General features: G+C 38.3%; 1 protein-coding gene across 4 annotated transcripts in view; it reads right to left on the reverse strand.

The window, feature by feature from the left end:
• niban2a (niban apoptosis regulator 2a) overlaps window positions 1-17,347 on the reverse strand; it is a 34,299-nt gene that overhangs the window by 5,779 nt on the left and 11,173 nt on the right. For all 4 annotated transcript variants that reach the window (XM_048165229.1, XM_048165228.1, XM_048165227.1 and 1 more), the window contains exons 3-8: window positions 15,229-15,357; window positions 14,915-15,020; window positions 14,284-14,451; window positions 8,399-8,514; window positions 2,945-3,049; window positions 2,301-2,463 (exon numbers count right to left, since the gene is read on the reverse strand). In XM_048165229.1, the coding sequence (XP_048021186.1) occupies window positions 2,301-2,463; window positions 2,945-3,049; window positions 8,399-8,514; window positions 14,284-14,451; window positions 14,915-15,020; window positions 15,229-15,357 (787 nt within the window). The remainder of the gene's footprint in view (window positions 1-2,300; window positions 2,464-2,944; window positions 3,050-8,398; window positions 8,515-14,283; window positions 14,452-14,914; window positions 15,021-15,228; window positions 15,358-17,347) is intronic.

A 17,347-nucleotide genomic window follows, 5' to 3' on the forward strand; every position in this document is an offset into this window, starting at 1 on the left:
GACATTATTTTGCACATATTTTACATTATTGCAGCATAGGGCATTGGGCATGGGCTAGACTGAGCCAAACCAAACATCTTGCATACCCAATCAGAATATTGGCAAGAATTGCATTCATCTTTTTTTTTACGATTTGTGAATTAATTAAAAGCAATCTAAGGCAGGCTGTGCATTGAGATGTTTTATGGAGGGTTGTGGAATGCCCCCAACCAAGGGGTAGCTTGCGTGGTTTGGTTAACACAGAGTTGGTCGCTTTGGTAGGTCACCATTTTAATCACATTTTAGCTTTTTACATATTAACTGCTCTCTTCTCAGTCTGTCAGTAACGTGAATGTCATGTGACATGTAGCCAAGTACTCGGAATTTGTACATTTCACCCATCCAAGTGCACACACACAGCAGTGAGTATTGAACACGCACACACACCGTGAACACACACCCGGAGCAGTGGGCAGCCATTTTTGCTGTGGCACTCTGGGAGTGATTGGGGGTTAGGTGCCTTGCTCAAGGGCACCTCAGCTAAATGAGAGCACTGTTCATTCACAACGATGTAACTCGCTGCTGAACTACCATAGTACGATGCATTGTTGAACAAATCATTTAGCTAGACACGACTGTTTCCCGAAACCGTATTGTCGCAAACCTGTCGTTCAACCACGTTGGTGATGAAGGTGGTGGAGTAATAACTTCTTTAAATGAATCCGTCTGAGATCGAATTAATGCTAGAATTTCTGCTCTAAATTATGGACATGGTATTAGAGGACTAATTCTCATTTTCCTCCGTTATTTTGATTTATTTCCAGATTAAATCAAATGCTTGTTCTGACGTACCAGAGCACGTATGCACATGCGCATTCTTCAAAAACGGTGCTTTAAATCTCTTGACAAACTAAAATATATAAGTGACATTTGTATATATTCAAAATAAATGATATACATTGTACTTAAAGGTGATAGAGAGGATTTTTCGTCGACTGAGAATCCAAAGACTGTTACTGAGTTTTTGAAATGAGCGCATGCGTAAGAACAACCCCCCTCCACAACACATTTCAAAGGAACGCCTCCCAAAACTCATAAACACTCGTATTGGAACACGAGTGTTTACCACCGGCATTCGCTGTGTCGTGATTTTTGGATTCATTATGTCGGACTCACCGCAGGTAACTCATAATCTGCAGTTGTTACTCCTGTCTCCTGACAAAAACATTGCATGCGGCGCCTGTAGAGTGTGGAAAGTTACTGGAGCGCGCAGCCGCGCTCGTCTCTCAAAAGGAACGTCACGGCAGTGATTGACAAGCCAGAGGGCCAATCCGCGCACGTCTCTCACAAGGACCGTCACGGCAGTGATTGACAAGCCAGAGGGCCAATCGTTTACGCGATTGGCTGATGTTTTTAAGGCCCTACCTCATGCACAGATGATGTATATTAATATTATTACTTTCAGTGCACCTAATAAATAGTCTTTTATCAGTTAGTAAAGACAGTTTCAAGTAATATTGCAAAAATGTATAAAACAAAACATCCTCTTTAGCACCTTTAATGTCAACTTGCTTATTTTACTCAAGATAATGATTTATTAAGTCAACATGTCATAAAAACAAGAAACCATGCTTTTAACCACAGCTCGAGAGCTGTCATTCCAACCACACAAGTTTGCGATGCAGTTTGCGATTATTTGTTTGAACGATGGTTTCGGGAAACACCAAATCGTTGAACCATGTAAGTAATGACAGAACTTGCGATGTTAGTTGGCTAATGATGCTTTTGGGAAACGCACCCCTGGTCAGCTAGACCAGTGTTGTGATTGGTCAGCAGCTTCAAGCAGAAAATATTGAGCCCCTTACCATAACCACGAGTTTCAACACAACCAGGCCTCACCACCTTTTTTGCTTATATTTTGGACGGGAATTATTTAAATGTGGGATTTTGTGACTTGTACATTCCCGGAATAAAACTCAAGACTACAATCAAACCGTTTCAGGGAGTTCAGAAACAGTGCTTAGTGAAACAGAGAGAATAACTCCCTTTTTGAGTGGAATCTGTGCTTTGTAACTTTACAAACCTTTTTCATGCTCAAACAGCAATATTACACACTAAAGAAAGTTATAAGAAAGCATAACAGGTCCTCATTAAGATCGTTAACTGTGATGCATCAGGCACTATATTCCCTTTCATTTTTGTTCTTGCTTTTTTGTGTGTGTGTGTGTGTGTGTGAGCGACATCAGAAGTGTGTGGCCTAAGGGGAACACTCGTGATACTGAGAGCGATCTACATAGTAGGCTGCTCGGTTCTGCTCTTACCGCGGATCTTTCCGGAAACGTGCTCTTTGGACGTGATGATTTGGTCCATATCTGTACGTAAAGCAGCGTCCAGACGGGGGCGCTCCACCTCACATATCTGAACCAGAGCTTTGTGTTGAGTTCGTGTTTGTGACAACACCTGTCTGTATATTGCATCTGAAATCTGAAAGAGTAAACAAACAGATGATAAACAAACCTCATTGAAACTGCAACAGATATACACATACATCATTCAAAAGTTATTAATTTGGGAAAGTGGGTCAGTGGGAAAGTCTCAGGCAAGTGCACTTATTTTTATGCCTTACATTTATTGGCATATTATATTATATTATATTATATTATATTATATTATATAAAAAATACAAACAGCTTTTTTTGGGACTTTTTTAAATATACTTACTGTCGAACTTGCTAGTGTGAACACTAACACTAACAATTTTTGTTCCAACTGTGATACTATTCAGTATACTTCTCTAAAGCCTGAAAATGTGGAATCTAATGTTTTTATATCTATTATAAAGTAATAGTTTTATAATCCAATGCCAAGAATGTGTGGCACAATTATGAGAATGCTTTGCATATATTTGTGTAAATGATTATAAGATCTTTTTTTACAGCTTCACAATTTACATATGAGAACAGACCAGCATCCAGTCCTTCTGTCGCTGTTGTAGTTTTCCTTTCAGCCGAGGTACGATCAGATTCCTCAGTTCAGGGTGCAAAGTCTCCATCACCAGGTTAGCAAGAATCTAGACACACAAAGACACAGATGTGAATGAGAAAAAGCCTTTGAAAACTAGTGTTTCCACAGCAACTGGAACTATTGTTTACATAATGATGGCATGACAAAATTTGAATATTGCTTAAGAAACCAATCAAACAGCTACAAGGGCATCATTAACTTTATTCTAACAGCTTTGTGGTTTTGCATGCATATCTTCAGTAACCATGCCATCATAGACAGCAGGCAGAATATACAATGTCAAATGAATAATTTCTAAAGCAGAATGCTTTTTCGTTCATATCCACAACATAGACGCCCATCACAGATGGCTGCTTTGTTCATGCTTACCGCAGTGCATTCAATGACAGACAGAGCAAAAACAATCTCTGATGTAGGGAAACATGTATCTGTGTGAATAAGTCTGCTCTTTTCATATGTGTTTTTAGGGATGGGACAATTGTTTTATCAAACACGCCACAAACATGACACGTTTACAGTCTAAATATTAGGATTAGCTCACACCTTAATGTTGCCTGATATCAAACAATGTGTTTGTTGGAGAGAGTCAGAGAGAGAGGTCAAGAGGTCAGTGAAAGAGTCTTCTTTATGACCTGTCAGTGATGATTTGGGGCAAATGAGCGACATTTATTAGCCGGTCAGCTGTAAAGCATCCGACCACACCATGCACATAAAATTAAGAAGCACCTCTAGGTCACACTAATAGCCATTACTCACATATATATGTGAGTAATTGAACTTAAATTAGGCAATTATATTGTTGCATTTAATGCTTTAGGCTTGGCTGAACAAAGCAGTATCAATAACTTTAAGTTAATTTAAAGAATTTTAAATCCATGAGCTTATATGACAATTTTATCCGATGGTAAATCATACAGAATGGCTTTCACCCCCTCCACTCGCCCGGTTTCCATGGTAACGCAGGGGCCAGGTGGGCAGTAACACCATGCAGACCCCTTCGCAGAAAAACAAAAAACAGACGGCCCACACCCAGCAGTAATAACAGCCCACACAACCGTTTCCAGCATGGTGTCACGTCCAGGCTGACCGTGACGCCCTGGATGAGGAGGAATGACCATATCTCTCTCGCACACACAAAATGTAAATACCTTCTTTATTTGCAACTTGTAGTACTTTTCCCTGGTTAAAGTGTAAGAACAGGGGCATTAATTGGCTTTATACACACAAAAAGCTCATTCATAAGAAACATTTCCTGGGTGTGTTCTGGCAGGGAGCAAAACACAGCATTTAAAGTCCAAAACAAACAATTTCTTAGGAAGGTTTATGTGTGCTTTTAAATGGATATTCCTTGTTTAATACAACCTAAGCTACAAAACCTAACACTTCTGATGCTGATTTTGTCTCATCTCTGTTGCTAAAAATAAGTTATGTCAAATCTCATTGATTCTTGCATGTCTTGTGACACACTAGACTTCAGTGAGCACAAAGTGAGCAGGATTTCAAAGCTATAGTAGAGGAGAAGATATTCAGTGGCATTTAATAAATTAAAAATTCAGTTTTGGTTCAGTATGCTTTTGAAGTACATAACATATGCAGTATTGTCTGATATTTGATTAAAAGTATGTTTTGTGACAATCATTACACAAAAATAACACTTCTTAAATCAAGATCACTATGTGGATAAAATGACAACAAACATCACGTACAGTGGAGAAATGCTTTTAATTTTAAGAATATTCCATGAAAACAGGAAAATTTGTATACGAGAACATTCAAAATAGATTTCATACTTAAAGGATTAGATCACTTTCAAATACAATTCCTGATAATTTACTCATCACCAACTTACGGAACGAACGCAGCGCCAGTTCCATTTTTCCGTAAGTAGAATATGGAAGGTGTAGGACATACAGCGTAAGCTTTTTGAAGAATACGAAAGTGCGGTTTTGGCGGAACCACTTGGAAGGCGATCATTTGTTTATATAAAGCATATACATTTACATTTTTTTCAAAAATGACAAAACGTTTTGCTAGGTAAGACCCTTACTCCTCATCTGGTATTGTTTAAAGCCCTTTGAAGCGGCACTGAAACTGTAATTTTGACCTTCAACCGTTTGGGCTCCATTGAAGTCCAAGAAAGAAGGACATGGATGTCTTGGATGATATGGGGGTGAGTAAATTATCAGGAAAATTTTATTTGAAAGTGAACTAATTCTTTAACACTAAAATATGTTGATACTTATCCTAATTATGTAAATTATGTAATTTTATGAAGTGAACAGAAGAATTTAAAGGGAAAAAAAAATAAGGTTTAATGTCACTTAATGTCAATTACTGTTACATCCTTCTAAATATTTCGTAAATGTTCTTGCTGGATTGCAGAGGAGGAAAATACAAAAAGAGATAAAAAGAACTCCATTTTCCATTATAGGTCCCCGTGTGTGTGTGTGTGTGTGTGTGTGTGTGTGTGTGTGTGTGTGTGTGTGTGTGTGTGTGTGTGTGTGTGTGTGTGTGTGTGTGTGTGTGTGTGTGTGTGTGTGTGTGTGTGTGTGTGTGTGTGTGTGTGTGTGTGTGTGCGTGTGTGTGCATGTGTAAGGGCAACCAGCACCCAATCATTTTAACGTTTGCATTTTATTCAAATCTGTGTGCGTACGTGAGAAAGCGAGCTAGACAGACATTCCTAAATCTATTAGAAACTAAATGTTATTTCCAGCACATTATGACTAAAATGAGACAGCAGGATAAACCACACAGACCTGACCATAACTCACCCCTCTAATGACACATTCTCAGCTGTCTCTCTGCTCTGTGGTTTCAACGTTATTGAGGGTTTGTGCTGCTCCAGAACAGTAGAGATCTTAAATACAGAGTGATCAGTCTGACTTATCAAAATGAAGCTTAAAAAAAGCAAGTCTTTTAGAAATGGGCTTCAGGTCAGACAGAAAGATGGAAAACACTGTATTTTGGTGTGTTTATGTGTTTAAATGAGTTTAGGACTGAGAAATGGGTCATTCAGAAAGAATTGTTATGATGTCACAAATATTAGCACATTAAATGATCAGCGACATTCAGCACTAACGGTAGTATTAAGTACATGGAGGCTAGCCACTCAAATTTGGATAATTTTCATATAGATGTCTTAAAGGAACAGTACAGCATCAGTTTAAGGGTCACAGAGTTTCTAAGGGTCATATAGCATGGCAAATGGCAAATCATGACAAACATAAGAAAATAAGGGAAAAACCAAGTAGTAGTTCACCAAAGTACGTTTTTGAAATAATCTTTAATATTAAAGAATTATTCGGTGGACAGTTGCTCAGAATGAGGAGTTATACCACGTGGTATGAATGTCGTGGGCATGTGTGAAAAATCGTGCGATACACAATCCTTTACGCACGTGAAAAATGCAAAGGCGCCCCCGGTGGCTGATTTCTTTTGAATTTCTCACAGGCCTCTAGGGCCGTGAATCAAACAGGCCCTGCAAGTTTCGTTCCGAGTGGCCTCCATTAACCTTGTCTGATAGCAGCTCAAACTTAACTGGCCGATTCCAGACATGTTTTTCGTCAATGTCCTCAGACAGTCATGGCACCTTGGACAAAGACAATGAATGCCAATTTTCAAGTCAACAGTGTAGTAGTTATAGCCATGTTATAGCACCACCAAGTGGCCAGTCACCATGTGCTTTTTATCCAACCAGAGAATGTGCTCTTACATAGGTGTGCTGAGTTTGGTGAAAATATCTCATTCCATTCACAAGTTATAGCCATTTTGATAGTTTTGGCAGCCCTTAAGGCAGGAACACACCAAGCCAACGCCGACGAACTAGAAAGCAGACTTCGGGGTTGGCTCACGTCGGCAGCGTCTGTGTCCAAAGTTGGCCTGACACACCAAACCGACACTCAACGGCCAAGTAGCACGTCCAATCTGCGCCTGCGTAAGATGAAATGCCTTTCCGAACCAGCAGGTGGCAGTAGCTGAACAGCCAATCAGAATGATCAGATGGCCCGATGGACCGACAAGCTCCGATGGCGATTCAACATGTCGAATCAGCCGAAAAGCCGCCAACTTCAGTCTACGGTGCGGAACACACTGAGAAAACTTAGTCGTCAATGAACAAAAACTGCCCGAGGGCCAGCCTTCGGCTTGGTGTGTTCCTGCCTTTAGGGAGCCTGAATTGAAATTTAAACTTTTTTTGATAATTACTGACAATCAGACTACAGAAAAACTTGCTGCACTGGTTTGATTCCGATCGGGCTAAAAACCTAGGACTAATTTGCAAAAAGTAGGTTTTTCCCAAAAAAAAATAAAATAAAAAATAAATAAAAAAAATAAAAAAAATAAAAATGTACGGTTTAGGAGTTTAGGAACGATTTCGTACTTTTGACCAATCAGCCGCTCCTGTCAGGCCAATCGGGGCAAGCCTTGGTGACGTTGTAGACTGTGTGAGTACTATCAGCCCTTAAAGTTTCAAGTCTTACAGTTTGGTTTCTCTGTTTCAGTGCTTCACACTTGAACCCCTAATAAGAGATACAAAACTGTAGAATATGGCCTGTTTAAGAGTGTCAGCAACAGAGCCAAATTTAACACTTCCACCTGTGCTTGTAAATTTAAATTTACCTTTTAAAAAAAGCCCAGCTTAGACCAACACCTGATGGAAGTTGGTTTGAAGTAGTTTCTAACAGGTCTAAGCTGATTATTTATTGTCATTAACTGGTCCAGATGGATTATCAGCTTCATTACCAGCTAGTCGCCAAAGTTTAATCTGGTAGTCTGGGCTGGCTAGGGCTGGAAGACGACTTTGAAAAAAACTTGACCACCTTAAGCTGGTAGGAATAGTCTGCGTTTCCCAAAAGCATCTTAAGCCTAAGCTGATTGTAGAGACCATTTTTGGCAATTGTTCTATGATCAACTTAGGCTTACGATGCTTTTTGGAAATACAGTCCTGATTTTTGACCTAGATTCTCACAAATTCCCCATTGCCAAAATTCTCAGTGAAATGAATATTCTCACTTTCAGAGTTTGGGTGCCCTCCCACCTGTCTCAGGCACATAACGCCTCGATTGAGGACACGCACAAGAAACTCAATCCAAATGATCCAAGGAAAACTGAAGTGCACAGGGATAAACACTGTGTGATCTGTTCTTTCCTCCTCTCTCTCGAATTCTTTTTCAGGGAGACTGGTTTCTCCTTCATTCTTATTCCCATGAGTCAAAGAGTGTGTCTGCGGCCCATTAGACAGCAACTTAAACGTAATAAATATACTGTACAAGTTGTATTATGGAATTCAGCCATCACTGGAACGATGTATTTTATATGCAAAGCATCCTTTTTTGTATGAAGGACGTTTAATTACGACAGCTGTCAGATGTTCCAAACATAAATGACCTTCACTAACCTGTGCTTGGTCTCCACACATCAAGTCCCAGGTGCCGTAGTGACCCTTGAACTGCCTGTAGAGTCGTAGGGCATCCGTGAAAGCCGGTGTCGACACCTTGCACTCTTCTGACAGTCCTAGAGAGAGATCAAGAAACAAGACGTTACATAAGCAACTCCCTATTAAATTCACAGGGTTTAATGAAATTAAATATTCAACAAGGGTGTCCACATACTTTTGGATGAATCATAAAAGTTTGTAAAACCATACAAAATTTGCACTAACAATATTGATTTAGACGGATTAGATTGGTTGGCAACAAGCGGTTTTGAACTCAAGACAACAAAGGAGAAATCTGGACAATCATAACCAGCATTTGAAGTTCTTTGCCGGTCCAAGATGGTGATGACTGGTAGACCAAATTGGACTATAAAGGAGAAATAAATCACTCCTAAAACCACGTTAAGCAGGTACAGCAAAAAAAAAATAAAAAAAAATAAATGGATTAACTTTTCAAGAATAAGTTGTGCTCAAGAAACGACCTGCACTAAAAGACCTTATCATCACTTGGACACCTTGACTTTCAACAAGAGTCTGTGGAAACTACAGCTACCACTACTCAAGCAGAGAATCCACAAGACCTAATGTGACAAGGCTTGTCAGAAAAAACACTTAAATGATGATATAATTACATTGTTCTGTAGTGAATATGGATAATGTGCTCTAATGTGGGACCGTTTACGTAAAACACTCTGCATCAGAGCTGCTGAAAGGAACCCAATTCGTCACATAGATGACAATCAAACAGCACCAAACAGTCACACTCCTGCTGATACTAAAAGTCAATCTGAACAGCTGTTATTTGGGGACATTTGAGTCTTTTGGGACATTGATAACCTTTTAGAGTTGCTTTCCTGTAGCCAGCAGGAAGTGAGTGTGATCCATAAAGTTACACAAGGAAAGACAAACACAGATGGACTTGAGCAATGGCAAGCTGCACAAACACTCACAAGACAAGAGCTGATGATGGGGAGTGTGTGTGTGTGTGTGTGTGTGTGTGTGTGTGTGTGTGTGTCTGCATACTGCAGTGAGTTTCAGATTGGCCGACACAAAGACAGGAAGTCAGCAGTGAGAGATGGAGAGATGGACTGTGTAACAGTCTGTCAGGAACAGGAAATCCACTCAGCGTCCATTTTCCAAGACTCAGAAAGAGAGAGAGAGAAATGGAGGAATGTAGAAAATAACTAGCTTTTCTTGGCATGAGCCCCATGTGAAAACACTAGATGCATTTGTCAGCAGTCTGATCAGAGAAAGTCCCTAGAGTTCTGTGCTTGATAAAACACAATAACCCCAAAATCAGTATCAAGCCCCCTCATCCCCAAACACCTTCACTGATAATAACACCAACAGTCCTAACTAGAGACACCTTATATCAAAAGTAAACATGAATGTGGCTGATTGTGTGCATTTAGTGTCGGGTGGAAAAAAAAAGCTGCACTCGTTTTCTCTGGCGAGCTGGCAGCCCTGAGAAACTCAATGCGAGAGTCTTGAGCAAAAATAGTACATATGGTAGAGTTTAGCGTGGGCTTCCTCTGGCACGGGGCTGCACGGTGGTTAGCCGAGACTCCTGGGATGGCTGGTTCCCAGGGTTTCTCTGCCACCGCATGTGTGCATGCTTACCATTACTGTTTTGTTCACTGGAGCATTTCTCATTTGGGCCAAAAAAAAAAATCACAAGAACTAAACAAGTTTCAAAAGCAATGTGTCATCTCTGAATCAATAATGAATCAAACATTTAAGCTTTTAAATGACATTTCTTTCTAAATCTTTAGGAAAGATATTTCCAGAGCAAGCAAACATAAAGGTCCAAAAACAAATGAACCCACAATGGACTGAATTTTACAAGCACATATTGACTATATTATTAATATTCACATTTTTGGTTTTTAAAGGGGCCATACAAAATGCACCATGAAAATTACTGATTATCAAATGTACTATGAAAACTGTAACTACTTTCAGAAAGTAAAACTTACAACATGGGGGGAAAAAAAAAGACCTTTTGAAACAACGGGGGAGGGGGGGACAGTAACAGTGAGGTTATAGATAGAAATAAGAGAAATATTTCTCAACATGGATGGGTGAGGTTTTATTTTAATTGAATGAAAAACATAAAATCAATACGCACTTCCTCACAGTCTGAAAATAAACAGCTTTGTCATAATTAGAGCAGAAATGCCAGAAATATCTTAACCTACATGGGAAGCATTATACTAGCATCATATCAAAGTCAAAGCTCTTCAGATACACATGTGGGCGTTAACTAAACAGATGGTCAAAAGATGCCCATTACTTAGTGCAAAAGGCTGTTATTAAAGTTCAGCTGAATTCAAAGTGTTCGGTTTGACTGTGTATTACAACTGTCAACAACTCCATATATGAAACTGACATTCTACTCTACTTCAATTTTAAAACCTGTTTGTTTCCTTTCTGCCATGGGTCTCCTTACTATGATGTCATAATGGGTGTGATGATATGATTGAATACCAACTGTCCCAGTTGCCAATGAGACAGGTATGACTAAAACAAAACAAGTGACTAACAACCACCACAGACTGTCAGAACAATGACTAGAATACAATTACTAGATGAACAAAAAATGTTCAGAATGCAAAACTGGCATTGAATCACCTAAGTTAAGCATTTCATTATTTTTTGTCCCATTCCACAACTTAAACAGCCTTAGTTCAAATTCAGATAGCAAAAAAAAAAAAAAAAAAAAAAAAAAAAAAAAAATGTATAGTGTATCTGTGGTTTGCTTTATCTTGGCTCTATGAAAGGCCTTTGTGTGCCTTTGATGGTGTATAATTCACCTGGATTTTATCCATTGCTGCAATAAAACCCAAGCACTTTGAGCACCTGCTGTAATACCACAGCTTTGCATGTGGTTGATCTCTACCCTTTGGTAACCCCCCCATCATCAAAACACAGAGCTGCATTCTCACGCTTGCAGAGCAACAACATTAAGTCATCTTTGTGCTCGGCTTCATGCAAGTCTCAGGGATTTTGCAGAGCCCTTCCCTGCTGCCTCAAATGCAAATTATATTCACCGTGTAACTTCTAGCACTCATGACTGTCTGTTTTGGCCTGTAACTGAGTCAGATTTTAAAAAGCCTCGAGGCAAGCTAGAGAGCTTTCATGTTTGCCGTACATATTGATCTGGGACTGGGATGAAGTCCCAAGTTACATGTTAATTTTAAATCAATATGCGAAACGGGCTGAGGAACAACACTTCCTCTTGAAGAGGAGTCAACATTTACTCTAATTAATGCACATTCCTCATCTTATTGTGCATGATCTATCTATCTATCTATCTATCTATCTATCTATCTATCTATCTATCTATCTATCTATCTATCTATCTATCTATCTATCTATCTATCTATCTATCTATCTATCTATCTATCTATCTATCTATCTATCTATCTATCTATCTATCTATCTATCTATCTCCTTGTCAATAGTACAGTTTAATTTAAATACATCAAAAAGAAGCTTTAACATTTTAAACCAAGATGTTCATGGTAAAACTTGCCTTTTAATCTTCAAAACTTTTCAGAATCAATTCATAATGGATAAAATCAAGCCCCACCCAACATTTTTTTCTCCTGTTTATGTCACAAACATGAAAAATGTTCCAATATGGAAGTAAAATGGTTTGCATTATTTCTGCAGGTAATGCAGCAGGAAGGTCACTGCATGCAGCCCCTGGCTAATGAATTATTTCAAAACTCAAGTTAACAAGATCATTCTCTGACTGACGAGAGCAGGGAGGTCTGGGTTTCCTCAAAGTGGACAGACAAGTGAGAAGGAATGCAAAAAACATCTGATTCTTATATGCCTCTTCAGGTCAGGCCATGAGCAATATAGCTTTACGGTTTATACGACACACCTCTAAATCACATTCAGCATAGCAGTCTCTCAACACATCCCAGGGAGATACCAAGGGGTATTTGATGTTATATATCTGTGTAAATTGTATGGTATCTATCTGGTTTTGAAACCTTATGTCATTATCATTTATGATCCACAAAGCTAGTAATTTGCTGTCATGTCTTGACAAGCCCAACTGAGAGTGGCTCTGATCTACCTTAGGGCATTATGGGAAGGTGTTGACATTTGGTCAGAGGATGTTCAGTTAGCAGTCAACGACTGGCAACATGTTGGAGCTATGCGGTTCTGCAAGTTGTGCAATTCTGATAGCAGCCAATAAATACAATTCCTCCTTTTATTAGTTTTGCAACATCTACAGTGTGACACTCTTTAGGCACTCTTAACATTTTCAATTTAAACTTTTTTGGTTCACACCATCCAATATACTATTCAAAACTTTGGGGCCGGTAAGATTTTTAAAAATGTTTTTGAATTAAGTCTCTTCTGCATTTATTTGATCAAAAAGTAAAACAGCCAGTGATATTGTGAAATATTGTTACAATTTAAAGAGATAGTTCGCCCAAAATTGAAAATTGTCTCACCCTCAAGTTGTTCAAGGAAGATATTTGGAGGCATATTTGTAACCAAGCAGATCTTGGGCGAGATCTGCTTGGTTACAAAAATTCTGCCAAATATCTTCCTTTGTGTTCAGCAGAACAAAGACATTTATACAGGTTTCGAACAACCTGAGAATGGAAATGATGTAAGAACCAATAAATGATGACAGTACTTTCATTTTTGGCTGAACTACCCCTATAGAACTGTTTTATATTCTAAAATATTTTAAATTGTCATTTATTCCTGTGATGGCGAAGCTGAATTTTATTTGGCTCTGAGTTTTACTCCAGTCTTCAGTGTCACATGATCCTTCAGAAATCATTCTAATATGCTGATTTGGTATGCAAGAAACATTTCTTCTTATGATATTATTTTGTGGAAAGGCTGATAAATTTTTTTAGTATTCTTTGATGAATAGAAAGTTCAAAAGAACAGCATTTATTTGAAACAGAAAACTTTTGTAACATTACAAAAGTCTTTACTGTCATTTTTCATCAATTTAATGCATCTTGCTGAATAAAAATATTATCTTAATCCAACCTCGAATGAATGCTAGTTTATAAAACAAAGTTATACCTTCTATTTAATTTGACTTGGTTAAACCATTTTCTAACTGAATTTCTATGCTATTCTATGAATTCCTAGAAGACATCAGTGCATTAATGATGAATTAAAAACACATAATAAGGACTATTAAGTTCACAGTTCTTGCATGGGATATTTAACATCAGTTAAAATTACAAAAGGAACATCCTCCACACCTTAAAGTAATTTCAAAGGCATTCACAACCTGTGACAACCTTTTTCCCCCCCCTCACAAACACAGACACACACCCTGTTGTGTGATTTGAAATATGACAATGAGCCAGAAGACAGGTGATTTTGTGAGGGTGGAGCTGAACGTAATATATTGTGAATTTTTACAAAAGCATGCAGGGATTTCTAAAAACATTTAGCTAGAAACTCTCTCTAGACTATGCTTGAGTGACAGGGATTCATCTCTCACTGTGAAGTAAATCAGAAACAACCGATTACGCAGCAAATGTTGTTTTAATCTGTTTTAAAGTTATTTTGGAGCACAGGAAAGTAGTTGACCTGGCAAAATCTACTTCTCCAGCAGCTTTACTTTTCCCTGACAAACTACAGCAACATTCTCATGACATTGTGATTCTTTAGTGAGCACAAAACAAGGAAGGAACATTAACACAGGAACCACCATTTCCTACGAATGTGATATACAGTAGATGAATAAAGTAGATAAGATAGGTCTTTTTAAACTCAGCAAAGAAGATACACTAACAAAAACACACATGATGTAAATTTAAGTTTGGTCACTGTTTGTGACTGTGACTCACCGTTGTTGGTGTGTCTCACACAGTCCTGGAAGACGGCATGCCACTTTGTCTGTTCTTTCTCTGTCATCACGCAGAAGTAGTGATGACGAGCATATGGATGCCACAAGATGATGGGAAATTGTGTGGGGCACTTCAGAAATGGGGCACTAGCCACTTTGGCCTTTGCATCTAAAACAACAGACAATACAAGAAGATGAACACAATGATTTCAAATTACACGGATTAGACTATCCATTTATTGTCACACCTTTAGATGAAAACACGACAAACAACCAATTTCAGATGTAACAAGGAATCTGCAACTATTTTAAAGCATTTTAACTTTGGTTACAATTATTTATGAAATGATATAGTGCACTGTAACATACATTATTAATACCTTTATATGCATTATACATAAAGGCTTTAAATAATGTGTTACTAAACTTTCTTATAAATAAATAATTTTGTAATAATAATAATAATAATAAGTATAAGTATAATTTTTTGTATGTAAATATTTTTTTAAGTTGGACTTCATTAATATAATGTACTATATTCCCATTAGAAACTTTTAGGATTTCGATAGGACTTTCTAAACATGCTACTTTTTTTGTATCATTTTATTTATTTATCATATTTCATTTCTCACCACTCAGGCTATTGTTGAGAAGCCCCAGGTATTCCTCCATAGAGGTTAGGGCTCTGTAACCGGCACAGTTAATGACCCCTTTGGAGTGTAGACCTCGATCATGTGCCTGTGGAGGAAACAGACAGTTCAGAATCACTCTGCAGCTGGGGAAATGACATACATGCCACTAACAACAATACACTTTAAGTGAGGTCCAATAATACGAGATTAACATTCAGACCATTTTTCCTTTGTTTACATTTAATTATCAGAGCTGGGTGTGTTTGCAGTGAGAGAGAAAAGAAAAAAAAAAACACTCAGCAGTTTACACTCACCGCTTTGCTCTCATACAAGCTGATGTTGTAGGAGTCTCCCACGTACAAAAAGCGACTTCTCCATTTCTTGCTCTCTTCCAGATACTGAAACAGACCTCCGGAGAAGATGGACTTGTTCTTCAGAGGGTCCTGTGGTGGGAACAAACATATTTTAAATGAATGTGAATCAAAATCATTGTACAAGATGAAAGCATGACTAAACAAATCAATGAATGGTGTTTAGAAGACCAACATGAAACACTCCCAACAGTCTGGAATAACAAAGAGGCTAGCTCAAGATGTGTTTATATAACATTGATCTGAGTGATTTAGCCTAAAATAAGAAATGGGTGGAGCAACTGGTACATAAAAGACCTTCAAGGTTGTGTTATGTCTACAATCAAAGCCACATCTTTCTGCTAATGGATGCTGAATTTACCACTAGTAAGTGAACATGCCTTTGAACACGGTTAATCGGTTAATCTTTGAAACCAAATGTAAATAAAATAGACAAATATTTTCAAGTCCAGCTGTCTTGGCTCATAACAATTGAGGGACTTCAAAAATGATTGTGCACAATTCTTGAGAAGTGTTTTTCTTGGCCATAGTCTAGATTTCTGTCTTGAGTTGAGATCAAATGACTTCATGGACAATTGATAATTGGAGATATAGGGAATTTTGAGACGAAAGAGAAAGGAAAAATGTTCAAAATTGAAGGCTGCTGACTGGGTTTTTAACTTTCTACACATTAGTTAAGATAACTGAGACAACAGAGGGACTTTGCGTTCTTCGGATCATCATCTCTCAAGCCCAATTCCAGATCACAAACTTTGAACTGTTTGACATTTTCTACTGCAGAAAAGCTGGTTTAGGCTCCTTAGGCCTGCTGGTCTCAAACCAGAAACAATTAGGGCAAGGTGGGTGGGATAATTTCCACAACAAGTAAAGGTTTTTTTTTTTTCCCCAAAGGGGTCATATAATGCCACTTTTACAAGAAGTAAAATAAGTCTCTGAGTGTATGTGAAGTTTTAGCTCAAAATACCGCACAGATAATTTTTTATAGCATGTTAAATTTGTCACTTTATGAGGGCGAGTAAAAACGCTCTGTTTTTGTGTATGTCCCTTTAAATGCAAATGAGCTGCTGCTCTCAAGAAGAGGGCGGAGTTTCAAGAGCTCATGTTAACAGCGCTGATTACCTCACGCAGACTCACTTAATGTTAGAAACTGTTTAGCCTTTTATGTTCAAAACAGAGTCGGACACTGATGGAGCGACTCAAGAAGTGACAACATGTAGAATGCAACAGGATGTTTTTGAATGGTTAGTTGATGAATTTATGTATCTGATGTGGAGTTAACTATCTTAAAGTCATTGATAAACATATTCTGTCATGATAATCTATAAATCGTTCATGTGGGAACTGTTGTGAGATGCCTACAGTGCCAGAGAATATGTGCTGCATGAAGATATAACAGGTATAGTTTAGTTTAAAGGTCCCGTTTTTTGTGGTTTTTTGAAGCTTTGATTGTGTTTATATTGTGCAATATAACATGTGTTCATGTTTCGCGTGTAAAAAAAAACAGTATTTTTCACATAATTTACTTATCTGTATACCGCTGTTTCCACTGTCATAAAAACGGGCTGATGACTTCCTTGTTCTTTGAAGTCCCTCCTTCAGAAATACGTAACGAGTTCTGATTGTGCCAGCGGTTCCTGTGTTGTGATTCGACAGCTCTGAGCGCACCTTGCCCGGAAAAGTCACGCCTCTTACCATAACGTGGAGATGCACGCGCTCAGTGTTATTGTAAACATGTCTTTAATTTTACCCTATCAATTTGAGCCGGAATCAGACCCGGTGATTGAACTGCGGGATGAAAATAACAGCGTTTCGACGACATGGCGACAAACACACTCTACAAACGCAACTCTTGTGTATTCCTGTGGGCGGAGGTTAGTCAAAAAACTGTTTTAGTGACGTCATTACAGAAGGAAGTAGAGGGATGTAGTCCAAACTGGCCGTTCGATGTAGGCGACTTCTGTTAAATAAAATATCTCGCTTGGCATTGAACTTTGAGCTTTAAAATTTTACAGATTTTATTTATACTCTAACAACAACATTACACACTAACTAAAGTTTGAAA

The sequence above is a fragment of the Megalobrama amblycephala genome, linkage group LG18 (genome assembly GCF_018812025.1).
Source record: "Megalobrama amblycephala isolate DHTTF-2021 linkage group LG18, ASM1881202v1, whole genome shotgun sequence".
In the NCBI taxonomy this organism is placed as follows: Eukaryota; Metazoa; Chordata; class Actinopteri; order Cypriniformes; family Xenocyprididae; genus Megalobrama; species Megalobrama amblycephala.